Source organism: Aspergillus oryzae, chromosome 4 (genome assembly GCF_000184455.2).
Source record: "Aspergillus oryzae RIB40 DNA, chromosome 4".
NCBI lineage: Eukaryota > Fungi > Ascomycota > Eurotiomycetes > Eurotiales > Aspergillaceae > Aspergillus > Aspergillus oryzae.
This window is the reverse complement of record NC_036438.1, coordinates 619,523-638,890: the sequence shown is the minus strand read 5'-3', so window position 1 is coordinate 638,890 and position 19,368 is coordinate 619,523. Positions and strand designations below refer to the sequence as shown.

The 19,368-nt window shown below is 46.9% G+C and overlaps 7 protein-coding genes across 7 annotated transcripts; 3 read left to right on the top strand and 4 right to left on the bottom strand.

Annotated features, from left to right (window-relative positions):
* Positions 1 to 91: 91 nt before the first annotated feature.
* AO090012000262 (uncharacterized protein) lies at positions 92 to 946 on the bottom strand (the record flags this gene model as incomplete). The annotated part of the gene is made up of 1 exon (XM_001727254.3): positions 92 to 946. One exon carries the CDS (start codon positions 944 to 946, stop codon positions 92 to 94), a length of 855 nt encoding a protein of 284 aa, XP_001727306.3.
* Positions 947 to 1,872: 926 nt separating this feature from the next.
* AO090012000261 (transcription initiation factor IIA subunit gamma) lies at positions 1,873 to 2,357 on the bottom strand (the record flags this gene model as incomplete). The annotated part of the gene is made up of 3 exons (XM_001727253.3): positions 1,873 to 2,019; positions 2,109 to 2,256; positions 2,314 to 2,357. The coding sequence occupies 3 exons, from the start codon at positions 2,355 to 2,357 to the stop codon at positions 1,873 to 1,875; spliced, it is 339 nt and encodes a 112-aa protein (XP_001727305.1).
* A 1,212-nt stretch (positions 2,358 to 3,569) lies between these two features.
* Positions 3,570 to 5,547, bottom strand: AO090012000259 (hexokinase family protein; the record flags this gene model as incomplete). Its single annotated transcript, XM_001727252.1, has 2 exons — positions 3,570 to 4,815; positions 4,919 to 5,547. The coding sequence occupies 2 exons, from the start codon at positions 5,545 to 5,547 to the stop codon at positions 3,570 to 3,572; spliced, it is 1,875 nt and encodes a 624-aa protein (XP_001727304.1).
* Positions 5,548 to 9,604: 4,057 nt separating this feature from the next.
* Positions 9,605 to 11,185, top strand: AO090012000257 (fungal specific transcription factor domain-containing protein; the record flags this gene model as incomplete). Its single annotated transcript, XM_023236396.1, has 1 exon — positions 9,605 to 11,185. The coding sequence occupies one exon, from the start codon at positions 9,605 to 9,607 to the stop codon at positions 11,183 to 11,185; it is 1,581 nt and encodes a 526-aa protein (XP_023091325.1).
* A 1,935-nt stretch (positions 11,186 to 13,120) lies between these two features.
* Positions 13,121 to 15,112, bottom strand: AO090012000255 (uncharacterized protein; the record flags this gene model as incomplete). Its single annotated transcript, XM_023236395.1, has 5 exons — positions 13,121 to 13,494; positions 13,550 to 13,879; positions 13,933 to 14,312; positions 14,370 to 14,673; positions 14,752 to 15,112. The coding sequence occupies 5 exons, from the start codon at positions 15,110 to 15,112 to the stop codon at positions 13,121 to 13,123; spliced, it is 1,749 nt and encodes a 582-aa protein (XP_023091324.1).
* Positions 15,113 to 16,562: 1,450 nt separating this feature from the next.
* On the top strand, positions 16,563 to 17,513 carry AO090012000254 (GILT family protein; the record flags this gene model as incomplete). The annotated part of the gene is made up of 2 exons (XM_001727249.3): positions 16,563 to 16,957; positions 17,018 to 17,513. 2 exons carry the CDS (start codon positions 16,563 to 16,565, stop codon positions 17,511 to 17,513), a joined length of 891 nt encoding a protein of 296 aa, XP_001727301.3.
* A 600-nt stretch (positions 17,514 to 18,113) lies between these two features.
* AO090012000253 (uncharacterized protein) lies at positions 18,114 to 19,077 on the top strand (the record flags this gene model as incomplete). Its single annotated transcript, XM_001727248.1, has 2 exons — positions 18,114 to 18,525; positions 18,581 to 19,077. The coding sequence occupies 2 exons, from the start codon at positions 18,114 to 18,116 to the stop codon at positions 19,075 to 19,077; spliced, it is 909 nt and encodes a 302-aa protein (XP_001727300.1).
* Between the last annotated feature and the right edge of the window lie 291 nt (positions 19,078 to 19,368).

Genomic DNA, 19,368 nt, shown 5'->3' with positions numbered 1-19,368 from the left:
GCTTGCTGAACCTCAGGAGTTGCGCCACCAGAATGGAATCAATGGGCGCCGGATTGGCTGTAAAATCATCTCGCTTAAACCATCTGCGGATTCAAAGCAGGAAAGTTGGAACTTCGTTGAGACGCGATTTCTTCGACTGCGGATTGTTCCCACGGGGTGGAGTTTCCCGTCGGGTTTTCCTAATAGACGGTGAAGAACCTCGACCCTGTACTTGTACGTCTGAATTTTGTAGCTCTGGCAGCTCAACAAAATCATCATCAAAAAGCAATCTCCTTTTGGATTGGGTAGCGGTTGGTGTCTTGTATCTAGCATTGATAGACTGCATTTTCCTCCCCCGGTCCTTTGTAGGGGTCAAAGGGCTATGCCGAGAATTCGACGACATCGAATCAGAACTAATGAGACGTGCTTTCTGAGTGGGCCTCGGTGTTTCATATTGTAGATCTAAGTCATCGTCTTCCGAAGCTGTTTCGTCAACATCAATACTTTTGGCTGCTTCATATATCCTTGGTGGCGAACTATTAATTGCTGCTGAATCTCTCCCCGTGCCAGACGACTGTGAAAATCCCGCTGCCGCCCTTGTCGATGACTTGATTCCCTGCATACCTACCAATGACCTTGCCTTCCTAGGACTCATCATCAGACCATGTAGTGATGTTCCCGCCCACGTTTCATCCTCAATCTCTTCATTCTCCTCTTCTGAATCCACCTGCGGCCGTTTACTCTGTACCTGTTCAAGCCCAGCTTTCTGACGTGCGGAAAGCGCATCGGCAGCATCTCTCCGTCTGGTGACGTCGCTAACAGGCGTTACCCCATCGGTCGGCCTAGCCAGATTCTGAATCGCCGCAGCATTCTGTAATTTAACCTCCTTTTTGCGCTTAGCGTATTCAGCATAGTGAAGATGTTGAGTAAAGGATTGGGCCACGGCGTTGAACTCGTCTTCAACCATAATGTAAAGATCATCGTTCGATAGACCCTCAATTAGAAACCTAATTATAATCGATTCCCCAAATTAACAATGTTTCCTTGAGCTTGGCTAGCGGAAAGGGTAAAGGAAAACGGACTCTTCCGATGGACAGCGGTGAATGGGAGACGATGGCGGAGTCGGGGCTATACTAGAATGTTAGTTTTGATGCTTCCCATTTCCCCTCTATACTATACATGATCTGAAGAAGTCTCGTTTCTTCGGACTAGGATCGCGCGCTCTCGCTCTGGGAGTCGCATCGCTGTCATTGTTTTTGTCGCTTTTCTCTTTTACCACTCGCTTTGGCTTGGAGTCTTTGCTGCTTTTGCCGTTTCCTGTGCCGGTGAGCCATGGTAGCGTGCGAGGCATCTTGTCTGATGTTCAGTGACGCTGTGCCACGACTAGACTAGATTTAATCGACTGTCATTCTCGGTTCACTCTTCTTGAAGCTTACAGAAATTGAGTGCGGGCAGGAATGGGACGCGAATGAGGCGCGATAAGAGATGACGGGACGCGGGAGGGTTACCGCCCCGCCTCCGCATGATCACTTTACTGAATGTAGTAAGGTAATATCCTCTTGACTTGATCCATCTGGGGGAGAGGACAACTTAAATGAGGGTAAAACCTCACTACTTGAATCCTAGAAGATTTTACTCCCTATCCGTACGGAACAAGTTGTAGAAAAACCCGCGTCCATCTTGGGTATCGATTTGTTCTATTGCACAGCAAGATTTGTAATACACATGCAATTAATGTTGTGTCCCCAACGCCACAGAAAAACCCCTAATATCAAGAAATCCATGCTCCAGTCAACCCGATGCTGACATTATCATAACGCCGGTCCAGGAAACAGGACCCAAGGGAAACAAAAATGCACAAAAGAGCCATGAATGTCTGGGAACGATATGTCGCTATGCCTCGCCGGGGCGCTTGCTGTTGCAGCTAACAATCTTCACTTTATCCGCTTGTACGGTCGTCTGGTTGTCCAGTTTGAAGGTGACGTCTTTGATGAGGAATGTCCATACTTCGTCGCAGAAGCGATATGTATCCAGGTGGCCCTGTTGAGAGAAGCTCTGTTAGCCTTTGATACTTGACAAACGAGGCTGGCGCGACTCCTCTGATACGATGCTCCGCAGGATATATGTACCTTAAAAGTTAGCCTGGCGCGCACTTTGTCTGCGAGAACCTCGGTGATCACTCGATCGAAAGTGGAAAGAATCTTCATGGCGAGCTGGGGCTCGATTCGGCCATCATTGATCAAGTCATCGAGGGTGTCGGTAAGGGACAGGCCCAGGCTAGATTAAAAAACGGGTTAGTAAATGGTTGAGCACATCAGGCTGGCTAGTCAGTACCTGCTCCCGCGATAAAGCTCGTAATATGCTTGTGCGTTGCTCATGGTGCCGAGTATGGAGCGATCGATGTAGGTAATTGGACTTGGTGAGAGTTGCCTGAGTGATATGGCCCGTCGTGGGGAGTATCTGCACGTGATACACAGTTGATATCATGTGACCACTGTCCAGGTTATTACATCAATATGATTGACAAGCTTAATTTCAGAAGAATTTACAGTAATGATAATGTCTGAAATTGGTATCATGATCAGTCAAATGAAGAAAGTACCACTATTGCGGGTTCCCGCGAGGTTCCTCCCAGTGCAATCGGTATATTCTCCTCTTAGACAAATATCCTCCACTGCGCAAAGGTTACACGATACCAAGAAAGGTTTGTCTAAGCATTGGTACTGTTCTTAAAGATCTTCAGCCTAATGGAACTAGCAGGTGCATCATATGAGTCAAGCAAACAGCTAGAGACCACGGCAAAGGATAATTTAACATCCCAAACTGGCAAGAAAGTGAAGCCAGAAAAGGCCAAGACTGTTTCACAAGCCGACGAGGAGCTTCGCCAAAAATTAGAGCAGATGTCTGGCGGGGGAGGAGCCTCTGGAATAGAATACGAAGATGGCAAGCCTAGTGCCATGAAGAGAAGTGTTCGAAATAATATGTTCCGCTACATTTGAACGACCACCGAGAAGTCTGCCACCTCTTGAGCAGCGGCTGACTGCAGCTCCTAGCTACAAATATGAAGCCGAAGAGACTGTCATTGACGTGAACGTCATCTTAGCCGGTATTTCGGCCTGAATGACGGTGAAAGTTCTATATCCAAAGCACAGATGAATGCTGGACAAAGACCCATGGCAGTACCCCTCTTCCTGGGTGCCACAGAACGCTATACGACACTAAGAAACTTACCCCAATCACCCAAATAATCCTCTTGTTCTGAGCGGCTTGGGCCATCTACTGTGTTGAAGAACTGGTCGAAACGCTCGATTTGGGAGTCGATCAAGTAAACTGCGAGTGTGATCGGCTATGTACTTCATTCTAATAAACGCAATTTGAGATAAAGGGGTGACCATGTCGTATAGATAATAATGCAGAATTAGCAAGGAAGCAAGGGACCACTAGTATAGAACGCCTTACTCAATTAAACAAGCGCCTCTATCGCCCAGACAAATTACGAACTCCAATGAACCACGGCGCTCACCCGGAGACATTCTACAAATGTAAAGATCGTATCGCATAAATGAGAGAGATGGAAGGTTCCTCAAGGATCACCGGTTAGCTACCATTCCCGCCAGAACTCCAGCGCCAATGACACCACCATCGGAAACTTCGCGTAAGAAGACCGATTTCCCGCTCTTCTGCGGCCCAGTTCTCATGATGAGACGGTCAATGAATTGCTGACACATGTTCTTGAAATTAGGATAGTGTTGAATGATTCCGCCCGTGTAAGCGACGACAAGCTCTTCAGGACCCGATTGCCAATCCGCCGGCGTAGGAGTGGGCGATAAAACCGGAACAATTGGCCCGTTGCCTCTTTGTGCGTTTGTTGATACTTTCGACGTAGATGGTGATAAGAAGTTTGTTACAGCCGTGACGTCAGCCCCGCCATTGTGCTCAGGAGATGCAGCGCTAGAGGGTTGTGGTGAGTTTTCAGTGCTCTCCACTTTCAACTCAATTTCGTTCGCGCAGGCGAGTAACCCTACTACTGCTGCAGCAATCAAGCCCGCTGCTCGTTTTTGTACGGTCCGGGCAATCTTCCGAAAGGCACCGGCGCACACAGCATCCCATTGCCACTCACTGCTTTCTGGGGAAGGTAGAGAGTGATTCAACACATCCGCAAGTTCCAGGTCCGACCTAGCACGAGCAACATTATCTGAAATGTATGTAGTCGTTAATGCATACTCTTGGACGAGATTGGCAGGGAGTTCCTTCGAAGCTAATCCCCTAACGTTGGTGAGATAGTCAAAAAGGATGAGCCGAATAAGTTCACCGATGTACCGACCACCAGTCAGGTACTCAAATGGCTGGAAACCAGGTCGTGCACATGCCCTGTCCAGTTCAATATCCCATTTAGTTATTATATCGAGTTCCTTTAAGGGAGGTGCGCTGCCGGCAAGAGTCCACTCAGTGTTAATGACCGTCTCTACTGCCTCTGAATCTTTCGACTTCACATGGTTGGCCTTCGTTTCATGCAAAGAACTCAGTTTCATTGGAATTGTCGCATTGCATCCCGTGCCTACGATGATACCCATAGCGACCCGGCTGTTGGGTAACGACTTGACAGCATAAGCCAGAGATGCCAGCGTAGCGACGGCATCATTCGTGATGGCAGCAATCTTGAGTTTTGGTAGAGCGAAAAGTTTCCGGCGCTTGGAAGAAGGTTCATCTTCATCGTCCGGACGTCTTGTGTGTCTCTCATAGCCACTAAGAAGGATATTGCGAAGGTTAAGATCCGATGTAATGGCGAAACCTTTACCCATCGGCATCAACGTAGCCTCTGACAATGATTCCTGCCTAATCGTTGTTAGCTGTATATAGTTTGGCGTTCGGTCCTATATTGGTGGAAACTACTGGCGGCATCCGTGACCAGTATAACCAAGATCGCACCAGAACTTACATTATCGGAAAACTGAATGTGATTCCCATCTCTAATTCTTCGGGGACCTTGCCTTTGGTAGCATCCGAAGTCAAACTTTCGGCTACCACTTCCGCAATACGATCACCAATCCAAGAAAACAGGTCCTCTGCGTTGTCCATCTTTAGGTGCTCCTGGATAGGCCACGCTTTCTCCAATGTTCGTCTCACGCGCTGTCTTTGTGCTCTTCGAATGGTGGTCGATTGCTCTGAGGCATCCGTGGACCCGATATCAGAATTGGCAGCATCCCCCAACAGCTCAATGAAGGCGACTCGTAGGTTACTTCCCCCGACATCGATGGCTAAATAACGTCCTGTCTCCAAGCCTGTGGGCAAGTGCGTCACTGGCGTCGGCAGAAACTGTTCTTCTGAGTGTAGGGCCAGATCACGATACACGCTAGAGAAGCGACGCGCAAGTTTGTATAGAACCGCTTCATCAAGAGACAATGGCGATAGGAATTGATCAAGTTTGCGATGATGCTCCAGGTACTCCCTCTGAGAAGGGTCTAGGTCGGAACCCTCATCCTCCTCATCCTCAATAGGGTCCTCATGTATATCATCATATTCTTCTTGCTTCGTCTTTTCTGCAGCTGCCGTAGTGATCGGAGCCATTGTGAAACGGAAACCTCGAAGGAAGAAAAGGGAGAAATTCACGGAGAGCCGAAGTGTAGAATAATTGCGCACCGGTGGAAGTCGACTTGTGCGACTTTCGAGCAAACAAGTCGTCCGGTCAAGTCGCCGTGGGGAACGGAGTTTGGGCTTTTGTGTTTACTTGCTCTTGTATCGCGGAATGTTTACGAGTGGGAAGGATCTAAGGGACCGGAATGAGGACTGGGGTTTGAGCGATAAGGTGCATGCCTTGAAGGAATCCGGGGGAGTTATGGAGTAACCTTATTTGAGATTCCACTTGCGACCAGGAGTGAATACGGAGTGCGGTCAAGCGTGTGGGGCACTTTCGCAATCGTGCGCTCTGGAGCTGGAATATGAGAAATGAATGTCAGTCTCGGTATCGCGTTAAATTAGAATAGTAAAGATGTAGACATTCAATGGTATCAACTGTGATGACGCGTATCTGCAGTGGAATGATGGAAAACGAAATCCTGCGGGCAACAAGAAGCAACAATCTCGACGATCATAATGCAGGGAGCTTCAACGCACGCACCAAGTAAGAAAACCTTATCAGGGAGGGTGGCCAGGCCTAGAAGAAAATGGTCGCTACTTACCTCGCACAAAGTGGTTGCACTCACCCGAAGTAAAAGAGTAGTAGAATCTATGTAGTAATTGTTGACGTCGCTGAAGGCAGCAGTAGAGAGTGTATATGTGAGTGTGAGTGTAAAATGTTACAGTAGATGTGGGTACACAGTAGGTATGACGGAGAAGACAGGGAAGGAGTCAATTAAGTACTATATTTAAACTAGCACGATCATGCGAAGTAAAATCAAAATGAAAAGGAACAAACAAGACCAGCCAGTGGATGCGGGAAATATATGGCCAAGTCTCCACACCGGAGACGAGGCCCAGAAAATGAAATAGGAAGTGGCAGAGAGAGAGCGCGAAAAATAATAAAGAGACGATGTGGACAGGAAAGGGAAATAAGACGAAGGTTAGTCTAGTAGATTAATATGATTGATAGTAAGGTAGAAGAGCCGCTGCCGTTGGACGGAGCGAATGCGACCATCTCCCAAACGATGTGACGCTGGAGGTCAGTCGTATTATTGGTACAATTGGTACAGTACCACCGGATGATGCTTTTTACTGCTTCTATCCACCTCCCCCGGCGGAGCGTCTCGGAGGAGCTTCTTTTCTCGGGTCATGTTGTTTTGGATTTTATTCGTTCATCGATTTCTTTGGTCAATTCTCCTCCCCTCCCGCTTGTTGCTATTTTCAATGGTCCGACTATTATCACGGTTACCTTTTCGCGTACTGTATGTATGGTGCCTGCTCCCTCATTTATCTTAGATGCTACCCAAACAATCTTCTCCTTTTCTCTCTTCCTCTCAATGCGAAGAAATTTTTTTTCTCTCTGTGAATCAAAGGAGAGAAATATATTATCCACAATTATAATTAACAAGAAAGGTTGAGCAAGACAATGCATATTGCTATGTGACTAAATTTTTGTAATCAATCTTCATTAACTGGAACTACAACAGTGACTCACTAGAGAAAGTATATTGAACGCAACCAATGAAAACAACCAGGTTTCTGATATTCACACCGGAAATCAAGTCCTACTCCGAGCAGTAAAAGAAGGTAAGAAAAAAGACACTGCACCAAGCATCTAGATAATTAAACAGACAGACCATGTGGAAGACAGTGGGGCAGGGCAATCTCTACCGACTTCGGTATTGAAACGCACTGACTTTAATGTCAAGTTAGATGCCGCGCGTTTCAGACCCTTTCATCATGTCAAAGACCCCTTATTTGTTAGACCTCGCATGGATCAACCAGCGCCATGACCTTTCCGGTGAGATGGCACGAAGGTTTCTCATGTACGGACACGCCGTGCTAAACAAAGCCCAGGCGGAAAAGCGATACCCTATCCTCGTTGAGACTTGCCCGCCTTGTTGGGCTTTTACTCGAGCCGAGAACCTGCAGAAGGACCGTGGACACGAGAGGACATTTTGCAACGCCATAAAACCATCGTTAGTATCGCCAAATTGGTGCTCACTATCGTATCATGTGGGTCATGGAGCGAGCTGCAGAGATAGGTTGTGGTTAAATCACGGATATGTTTCGGCTGAATCAGGAACCCTCACGGCCACTACCAGCTTTCCAAAAAGCGCCAGTTCTACTCCGTAAATAGACTTAACCTGCCTCCGAAGTCGGAGAGATTTAGGTCATCACTGACGAGAAGGCGGCCCCCTCTAACATTGCGTAGATCCTAGGGTCTCGGTATATAGCCGGTGATCGAATGCGTCTAGTAGGACGCTAACTCACCGAACGTCACTCGTCACCCCTCCTGGCGAAGTGAATGACTCGGGCAAGTTTCTCCAGTCTGCCTCCTGGTTAATCGAAAAATGATGCTATTGCCAGGTAGCATGCAGTAGCGCGTCGCAAGCGATAGCTAGCTCTTAGGACTGAGAATATACTGACGCAATCATTGTCTAGCACGCGACAATAATGTGTTGGCTCGGAACAACTCGCGATGACAACTGATTGACTTTTGCCACGGCTCTAAAAGATGTTCATAGTCGGTGTGTCAACATTGAATCAACTGCTGAATGGTTCTGGAGATTCTCCCCACTTATGCACTCCAGATCAGCTCTACATACACTGTATATCCCTTCACGAAAGAACCTAAGATTCACTTGATCTGAAGTAACGATATTCGGCGGATATCCGGAGGAAGGCCGGTGTTTGAGTATTTGCAGATATAAGGGTCTCGTAGCAGGTAATTAGTGAGTTAGTCATGGATCGTGTACTGCCATGGACTGGACTCCTGAATTAGTTTCGATTGCTCCTCACAAACCATGGTATGCTTGTTCATCTGTTTGTTCTAAGAGTCTCTGACTTGGCAGAGCCCATCATTTGGTAAAAGAGTCACAAGACTGCTAGGAATATTAGCTACGCCATTACATAGTATTAGACCCAACTCCCACCTTATCTTCTATAATTGAAATTCAATATTTGCTAAACTAGACCTTCGGCATTGGTCATTATCTTGGACAAAAATACTCAGGAATACAACCTGACACAGAGTTCATCTCACGACTCTCGCCAGGCTCAAACCTTATGCTATTACTACTAGTAACACTGCCACTGACATCTATCAATAAGTGACGCGACTTACTGGGATGTTACGTATACTGACAAACAAGATAAGGATCAACTCTCTAGGAGTTTCGATGCCGCATGTATGTATGCATCCGGTTGAGTCCTCGCTCTTGTACCTTATACACATATCGATCCATCGTGTGCTTTGTCTTACCATCCGTCGCTTTCACCATTCACACATATCAGCTTCAAGGGGCTTTGTAAAATGCCAATAAAAGTTCTTTTATTACGTATAAGTACTTTGGTTCAAGCCAGATGTAAACTGTCCATACCACGCTAAACTACTTTGGGAAACATCCACTTTTCTCAGACTCAGTCTCAGTGGCCACAGACTGGGCACCCCAGCTGTACTACGAGCACTGAGCACCCCAACCGTCCAACATCATTCACCAATTATAATGCACCGTCATCATGCCGAAAAAAAGACAGCGCTCAGATGGAGATGAAGAGCCTCGCGTCTCGAGCGGGAAAGGCCTACGCTTAACAAGAAGTCGAGTGTGTAAGTCAAGAAATCTTTCGGCCGACGGCGGTGCTAATAACCTAGTACTATAGGCATGGAATGTAAGAAGCAAAAGACGAAATGTGAAACAAATGCAGGTGAAACATCATGCAATAGATGTATTCGCCATAAACTAGATTGTATTTCACATGACATATCTCAACAATTCCTACATGAAGACTCAGCGTGAGTAATATCAATTTTGCCTGATCAACCTTATCTCTAACACGCAGCAGCTGGAAAACACAAACAACGGCAGATATTGCACTTCTACGAGCTGCTGTGAACCATCTGTTACAGCAGACCAAGCAACCGGAGCTATGGACATTCTCCAATAGTCAAGTAGTTGGCTCACCACGCCCTTGCTCGGAGTCCCATAATGTAAACCAGCCGTCCATGGCTCCAATGGACATGTCAAGAGAAAATTCCCCTCAGCCGCAAGAAGAAAATTCATCAGGTCTCGTTACGGTGCCTATGCGCAATCTGTACGAACTTACTAGGCTGAAAAACCTGCGCGTTAATGCAGGATGGAGGCCGAATTCTTCCTTGATTCAGGATGACTTCATCTCTCAAGGGGTGGTTACACTTGCAGAGGCTGAGTACCTCTTCGATCGCTTCATGCGTATCAACAATAGGCTATTATGGGATGGTATACTACCGTTTCATCACACGTTGGATTCTGTTCGACGTGCTTCAACGCTGTTGGCAGCCGTCGTTCTCACCATCGGTGCCTTGCATACTCCAGGGAAGACCGAAGCATTTCACCAGAGCTATGACGTGTTTGTCTCACTCGTCTGCGGCTCGTCGCTGTCTCGTAATCATAGTGTCGATGATGTTCGGGCGCTTTGCATTGGCGCATTTTATCTCGCAAATCTCAGCTGGAAGCTTTCAGGACAGGCCACGCGTATTGCGGCCGAGATTGGGTTACACCAATCGTATCAAAAGTTGATACAGGGCGATAATACACAGCGCGACCGTGTCTGTCTCTGGTATGCAACGTATGTCTGCGATCATCAGTTCAGTATCGCCCATGGCCGTCCGCCGGCGGCGGTTGATGATGAATCAATCCGAAATATCGAGCGATTCATGCATACGACAGAGGTACACCCTGGCGATGCGAGATTGGCCGCACAGGTCGCACTATTCGCCATTTTAACAGAGGCCTACGTAGCTTTTGGGAATGAACTAGACCGACCGTTAGAAGACAAAGACTTCGATAAGCTATGGGTTTCTAACGTAGCAATTGATCAGTGGAGACTACATTGGCAACCTCGCTCAAAGGACTGTGCTGCCTTGGGATCCTATCCGTCAAAAGCCTTGGTACTGTACTATCACTTTGCCCGCTTCCAGTTGAATTCTCTTGCTTTGCGTGGTATTAACCCCTCTGGCTTGACATCTAATCCTGAACTTACCTCTAAGAGTCCTCTATCACTGGCGCATCGTGAAGCTGCCAATGCAGCTATTGCGGCGGCTACAAGTACACTCACCCTGATATTAGAGGATGATGACCTTCGTCGTGCCTTTCCTGGTGTCCCCATCTTTACTTATACCATGGTTGCGTTCTGCGCAACGTTTCTTTTGAAAATGGCTGCCACATGGGGTAAGACCTCGACGCAATTCGGTCTGGCTGTAAATACAAGACATATTGTCTCTCTTGTTCAGTCCTCTGCAGACATGCTGGCTGATGTTGCTATGAGTCTCAATGAACGACATCTCGCGAAACATATAGCGACAGGAATGCTTGAGATGCTGCAGCAATTTCGTGCTCTAGATGAGAGTGAGATAAACGATCTTAATGATCGGATAGAAGGTGGCGATAGGAACCACCTTCCTGCCCTACCATCCGAAACCAACGATGTTAATGCGTTCTGGGCAGGGGATTATAATTTTTACGATCTCGGAGGGACTTTTGGCTTCGGACTCGATGAGACACTTCTCGGTCAGATGGCAGCAGATAACTTTGAGCTAGGCATATAGTCCCTCAGCCGGACCGCGATTTCTATTCTATACAATTCGCCTTATTAATTAGTTATTTACTGGTATAAAGGTTTGGAAGGCACCAAACGTGATGGTGAGGTTAATGGATAGTAGTACTTAGCAGAGACGTATACTTACTTCACCTATTCATAACACCCAATCGAGGCTTTTGCAACACGGATTATCTAAATTGCCGGGCAATCCGCAATGAGGCTAGTTCCTTGTGGGTAAAACTGGAGTATAGGTGCCGATTCAAGTGAAGTTCTAGAAGCTCGTGAATGAAGAATGGAGTGGATACTTGTTGGGAATGCCATCATCTTCAGGTCCGGCAAAAGTCCGATGATGCGGTAAAACTCCGGACTATAGCTATCGCTGTCCAGAACTATATAGAGCCCCATATCCCATTCATCAAAAGAACATATTACCCTCTATTATTTGGACAGGTTTAAAGTCATAAAATACATAAACCAGTAACGATGGCCGATATTCCTTCTACAACAAGTACGTACGTCCCTCCCGACAAGAGTAGATCCCAACACTGACATGACCAGATTCAAGCCCAATCCATAATGGGCCCTTACTATCAATTAGCTGCCCATTCAACTCAAAAGAAACAAGATTAGAGACAGTCTCTTCGAAACCACCACTTGAATCAATCCTCAACACCTACGACTTCGAAAAAGTCGCCTCCCAAGAACTAAGCCGTAAGACGTGGGCATTTTATTCATCCGCAGCTACGGACATGATCACACGAGATGCCAACAAATCCATGTATGATCGTATCCTGCTCCGGCCGAGAGTCCTCCGGAATGTCAATAAAGTCAACACCCAGACCACTATTCTCGGATGCGAGACCGGTCTACCCTTGTTTGTCAGTCCCGCAGCCATGGCGAAAATGGTGCATCCGGACGGCGAACTGGCGATCGCAAGGGGTTGTGCCAAATATGGCGTTGGCCAATGTGTGAGTGATGCTTACATCTAAGGTCCGGTTATACCATACCGTCTGACGATATGAGTAGATATCTACGAATGCATCATACACAGTGTCTGATATCACGGCCTGCGCGCCTGGTCATCCCTTCTTTTTCCAGCTATATATAAATCGGGACCGTGCTGCATCGGAGCAGCTTCTCCGGCGCGTTGAAAAAAGTGGGATTAAGGCTGTTTTTCTCACGGTCGATGCGCCGGTTGCAGGGAAACGGGAAGCAGATGAGCGTGTCGGGGCTGACGCCTCAGAGATTATATATACAGCACCTATGACCGGGGCACAAGGTGTTGGTGATGCAAAAGGCAGTGCGCTAGGCAGAACGATGGGAAGATATATTGATGCTAGCTTCACGTGGGAGGATTTGAAGTGGCTTCGACGGTCGACATCTCTGCCTATTGTGTTGAAGGGCATTCAGACGGCCGAGGATGCCTTGATGGCAACGGAACACGGAGTCGATGGGATTGTTGTGAGCAACCACGGCGGAAGAAGCGTAGACACGTATGTTTATACCATATTTACCGGTGGATTAAGGCTAACTAAAGTGAACAGGTCGACATCATCGATAGCGGTATTGATGGAAATCCGTCAATGCTGTCCCCAAGTATTTGAGCATCTCGAAGTCTTCGTCGATGGTGGGATCCGTCGCGGGACCGATATTTTCAAAGCTATCTGCTTAGGAGCTAAAGCCGTAGGAATGGGAAGGCAGTTCTTGTACAGCCTGACATATGGACAAGAAGGCGTGGAGCGCTTAATTGAGAGTATGTCTTGGTCCTTTCCCATCCGAGTATTGCTGCTAACGAATGCAGTCATGAAAGACGAACTGGAGACCACGATGAAGCTATTGGGCATTACAGACCTCTCGCAGGCACACCCTGGACTCCTTAACACTCTAGATGTGGATCATTTGATCCCAAAGAGACTTGGGGAATCGTACAGCGGGCCGGTAGTCAAGGCAAGACTGTGATGGTCATACAGCTCATGGAGGGAACACTCCCCCTAATTTTTCCCACAAGTCTATTTCCCAAATCCGCCATCTCATTCCTCTTGATCTTCCCACTATCAGTAATCGGAAAGACAACAGGCACATCACCATCTCCCAGCCAAAATACCCATGCGGGTGCTTTCTGGGCCCCCAAGCTCAATTGTAACCATTCAATGATCTCCGCACCAGAAGGGCGAGGCTGACCGGGAGTGCCCTGAAGAAAAGCTGCCACTTCCTCTCCCAAAGTTTCGTGTTTGACCCCGACGACACAAGACTGAGAAATAGCATGGTGTTTGTTCAACTCTTCTTCAATTTCTGCCGGATAGATATTCTCCGCTCCTGGGGGATGTTAGTTAACAGCTCAATCTATGAAGCGGTATAAAGATGTACTAACCCCGGATTATAATATCCTTAATCCGACCAGTAATGACACAATGTCCCTGTGTATCCATAACTGCTTCGTCACCCGTATGCATCCACATAACTCCAGAGTGATCAGTTTTGAGCGCCTCACGAGTCTTTTCAGGATTCTGATAGTATCCTTTCTGCACGCCGGACCCCGCGATACAGAGTTCGCCGCGTATCCCTCGTGGTACGATGTTCCCAGTTGAATCGATGATTTTGGCAAACGTGTGAGGAAGTATATCTCTATGCACTACCACCACATCACTTGGCTGCTCTGCTGATCGAGACATGAAGCTGATTGGGGATGTTTCAGTCATTCCTAGTCCATGTATCAGAAAGCAAAGTATTTATTAGACAAGGGGAGATATTCACCGTAAGCCACTGTCAAATCTTCGAACCCAAATGCCTTATGCATCTCCTTAAGTAAAGCTGAGGGAATTGGTGCGCCACCTATAAGACCTGTTCTGACGTGGATCGGGCTAGTCTTGAGCTGACGGTGCCGTTCAAGAAGAGCAATAAAAATAGTCGGCACACCATGAAGCCCCGTGCACTTTTCTCGCACGACTTCGTGGAGTACGGCCGAAGGATCGAATGTAGGTGAAGGGTATACAATTGCGGCTCCGTACGTTAGAGAGGAAAGAAGGCCTATTACCAGTCCGGAAATGTGGAATAGAGGGTAGGGACAGCAGATGACATCGTTTTCTGATAGTAGTAAACGGTGGCCGATGGAATGGGCATTGCTGATGACGTTCCTACTCACATATCAGTATTGTAGAGGTGAAGTCTGCATACCCCGGAGTATTTATTACCTATGTGTTAGCATGGCGATTTTAGGGGCACCGGTTGTGCCACTCGTAAATTGGAAAGTGCAGGTCTGATCGGGCTGGACTTTTTGCTCTATCTCACAGAGTCTCGAGTCTGGTATGGTGCTGGATTGGCCGAGGAAGCTCGCAAAAGACTGGAACTGCTTTGAGATGTCGCCATCTGTCTTCAGCAGAATAATTTGCTTCAAAGCAGGGAGTTCGTCCCCATCTAACGAAGCTTTTAGAACTCTTAGACAAGATGTCAAGTCACGCTGTCCGATATGCGTTGCTGTGAAAAGCAACGAGCAGCCTATGTAATTATGTAAGATTATCTCTCCTGGGTGGGGTGAGGGTCAGGTGAGAGTGAAGTGAGGGTATTGAAATTTACCGGTAGTTCTGAGCACATTGAGGCATTCCGTAGTTGAGTACGCATTATTGAGCAATACTGTAATCGCCCCGATTCTAGTTGCTGCCAGGAAAACTTCTACATATCCCACGCAGTTACCGCAGAAGACGCCGATGCGGTCACCGGCCTTGACTCCATGCGCTATGAGTGCGCGGGAAACAGTTTGTACTCTTAAATTCAACTCTTGATAGGTATATCTAGTACCCTCAGTTGGAAAGATGACTGCCTCCTTGGTTGGAAAGTGGGCTGCTTGTTGGTTGAGGAGTTGCCCAATAGAGTATGATTTTAGGGCTGGCTCGGATGGGCCATGGAGAAAGGATAAAGAAGAGATATTGTCAGACATGATGTGTTGTTCTCCCGACTAGGTGTACAGGAAACGGTTTCCCTAACAGAATGTACTGGTTTGGCAGAGGTGTAAACAGGTACAAATGCACGAAGAATGTAAGAAAATAGGAGGAAAGGGACAATCACAGGTGGGTCTGCATGTGGGTATCATTGAGATATGATGCTACTATACGACAACCTATCGCAAAAAATTTCCTGAACTATTTCTTCTGTGTGGATATGTAAGCCGTACAGCGAGATCAAGGCATATACATAGTTCTAAGCCATATCAAGCAATGGAAGGAACTCAAGACTCCACATAATCAAACCAAGCCATTCTGTGTATCTTATAGACACACTGGGATATAATTTTCACTATAAAGTAGTAGCTGAAACCGGAAGCGTGCATTTCATTTGATCGCTCTTCGAAACGCTGTGTTTTTATAGCTAAGTAAGGGGCACACTCTTGTAGATACGATTCAGCCTTCACTGGTGTTGTTGAATTCAAGACGAAGAATCAGGCGTACTTCTGTAGCATACTACCTGGTGACTATCATGAAGCCCATAGTATATATGTGCTCAGATTCGAAAGGTTACAATACTGCATATGATCGGTTTGTTTTGGGCCCCAACCCCACTGATCGTCTAGTTCTTTAACATTTGATTTGGGGGCACTACATATGTGGAGAGGCAGAAAGGTGTTTGAGGTTCAGAATTATAAAGCGAAAGGGCCGAGAATTATGGCATTTTAATGCGGAGCATAGGTGTTAGAAAGTTGGAGAGGATATAGGCAAGAAAAAAATAAAATAGAATTATCAAAAAAGATAAGATTTATATAATTTAATATTACTATAGAAATAAATTTGTATGACAGCTGATAAAATAGGTAAAACAATTCCCAATAGTTCCCAATAGGTATACCTCTCTATGCCCAGTGTGGCTGGCTGAACCGGAGTTCGGCATTTGCTGGCAGAGCTAGTATTAGTACGTATTTGTGTCTTTGGTGGAGCTGTGAGTTTAAACTCACCATATCATCCAATGCGATTTCCGGTCAAAAAATCAAGTAAAAGGCCCTCTAAGTTATATCTATCTCAGAAAATTTTCGAATTTCAAAAACCCATTGAGGTAAAGATACTATTGTCATAGTAAACGAGAGGAGAGGGCACTTTCCCCGGTCGGAGCTCATGAGGAAAATGTCATCAAGAACCGCCTTCCTACAGAGGATTAGCGTCCGACTTGAGCAGGCGGTCCAATGAATGTGCTCATACGAATTAGGCAACGCGGCCCTTCTAGGGACTTGTTGACAGACGTATTGCGTAATGATTGGCCATTCAGTGTCTCATGATTCAATCTTAAATGTACTAAGGCTCCATCGAAGTTCTCGATTCTCTCCACTTCCTTTTACTACTCTTACGCGCCATAGCTATCCGTCACATCTCACAACGAAGACTCGCCAGTTAATGGTAACTATGGAGAAGTCAGAAAATCGGCCTTATGGCCAATACCACTATGTTGAGATCCCAACTTCTCCCGATGCGACCCCGATGCATGCCCGACGCGGTCGCATCTCTCGACTCGCAGTTGCCCTGAGTTTCATCTCCTTGCTCACGCTAAGCACCGTGTTCTTCGCCATCCCAGGCATCAATTTCTCTGTCTGTCACAAAATGAGGGGGAAATTTGGTGCGCTTTTATCCACTCCGAAGGGTGGTGAGACACCTGTGCCGGCATCAAGCAACAAGGTCCCGCTTGAGGCTCATATCATGAGCAAATGTCCAGATGCGCAGGACTGTCTCCAGAAACTGGTTGTTCCTGCTATGGAGCAGATCAGTGAGAAAGTCGATTTCGAGTTGTCCTTCATTGCAAGGTGTGTAGACACAGTGATCTCGATTTAATATTGTAGCCTACGGAACTAACCGGCAATTAGCGTCACTAATCAATCATCTGATATACATTGCAAACACGGCCCTGGCGAATGCATTGGCGACATGCTTATGCTTTGCGCTCAGGACCTACCTTTCTCACCTGAGGGTGAGACCGAGAAAACTACTCGCATGCCCACCATCCGTTCCCTCGGATTTGCCAATTGTCTTGTCGGCCAGTACGAGGATATTCCGGACCGCACGCTAGTTCAAAACTGCGCCTTACAACATGGTATTGATTTTGAATCTCTGAACAGCTGCGTCAGCAGGCAGGAGGATGATCCCACCAATGGCGACTTAAGTGGTCTCGCATTGTTGCGTCAAAGTGCCGTCCATAGTGCAGACCTTGAAGTTCATACGAGTTGTACTGTCCGGCTGGACGACTCTGTTTGGTGTGTCCGTGATGACGGAGAATGGAAGAACTGCGCTAAGGAAGGCAAAGGCAGTCAAGTATCTACACTCGTGGAGGAAATCGAAAGACTCTGGGACGAGAAGAACTAAGTGTTACGAAAGGGCTATGATGCCAGTATGGCTGTTATGACTTATGAAAGTTGTCCCCAAGAAGTGCTGGTTACTGCTTCAGCTCGCATTCCTGCAGGCAACAGTACTAAGATTATATCCGCTTTATATATAAGCTTTATTTATGCCAGATATTGATGCTCGCTAATTCATAATGACTAAAAGAATCTGTTTCTGTTTCTGTTTCTGTTTTGTCAAGAAAGTTTTGCATTTCACTTTTCTGCCATGCAAAATACTGCGCAAACCACAGAGGATTAAGCTAGTGCCAGTGTCTTTCACAGATGCATGCCGTATACTCAAATCTCCCCACCACATCGCATCGTTTACAAAGAAGTAATCGTGCATATTTGTCACGGCAACCATTCACTGAAATTATCCCGTTGCTGGGCCCCTGTATAGCAACAGGATCTTTTGTCGTGTTTCTAGTTTGCTTCATGGAAGTCATCCGTGTTTACCTGTGCTGCTTTCACCCATGCTCAATGCATACTGATTATCAATTCCATCTACTCACCAATATTCCTTCTTGCTAACTGCGCCCTTTTCATTTCCTCTGTCCTCAACGCTCCTTGTCAATCAACAGCCATGGCGTCCTCTTGGCTTCCATCACCCTGGAAAAGTCGCCGAGGAAGAAGAGTCGACCCCGAAAGGACAGTCGACGATCTGGTACGCAAATATTATACGACCAATCAACAAAGCACCAGTGATATCCTCCGCGAGATTCTCGGAAGCCCGGAACAGGCATCGCTTCTCTTCAGTGCGCTCCGACGCCAGGTCTCTCTGATCAAGTGCCGCTCACAGGCTTTCGAGGACGGTCAGATAACTACCTACGACCGGGCCCTGCTGAAGCTCAGCAAGAATGGGGAGAATCTGACTGATACCGGCGCACTTGAACTTTATTTAACTGAATTTCTGGGAATTGTCCCCATCTCGCCCACCTCTCAAAGTAGAGCTATACTAGCTAAACAGCTCGATTTGGAAAGCGTACTAAGTAGAGGTATGTACCCTCGTGTCCTTCTGTTCAGTGAGCTTCTTTAACTGTAGCGTTTTAGCTTCTGCCCATGGTACCCCACCGGAGACAGCTATCGATCGTAAGGAACAGTCTGAGACGTTGTTTGTTGACCAGGCGCATGTCAAGCCTGAATATAAATTTGAGGATCACAACGATAATTATTACGTGGAACATACCGGCTTGAATATCAGTTCTACTAGACACGCACAGGAAGTTTTCGACCGAATTGACAGGCTCTTGGACGTTTACCACCGCGCCAAGGATGAGTACTACAAAGCTTTGCAAACGGAGGGGTTTGTTAGCCTCGAGGCAGTTCGTTTTCTTCGAGACACGGCCGAAAATGTTCTTCGCTATCTTCATGCAAACGGACTGTCAGACCATACTTCTGTCCCGGATGTGGAGCAGGTCTTCCTGATTGCTAGGGATAAGGCGACACAGCTTACGGGTGGTCGAAAGAGGCATTTCGATGAAGGCATTGAGAGACATGGTCGTAAGAGGAAGCGACGGGCCCTCGACTCATACCGTCCTAGGAAATGACCCTCAGGGTGTGTGTGCTTTCTATTCGCTTGTGGTTTAGGGATGGATACGGAGTACATTTGCATACCATCTTGACATGGACTGAATTTATTGCTGGGAGTTGAGGTGCGCTCTGATATGTTTGTTACTCAGTCATTTTCATTTGTAACGTGTTTGTACATTAGTATGCAACGGAGGAATGGATGAAGCATTGTAATGTACCACAGGTTGAAAAAATGTAGTGCATGCTCTTTCAATCTATGCATTCCCTCCGGTCTTGGCGCAAATCACAACGCTAGTGGGCACCACGTG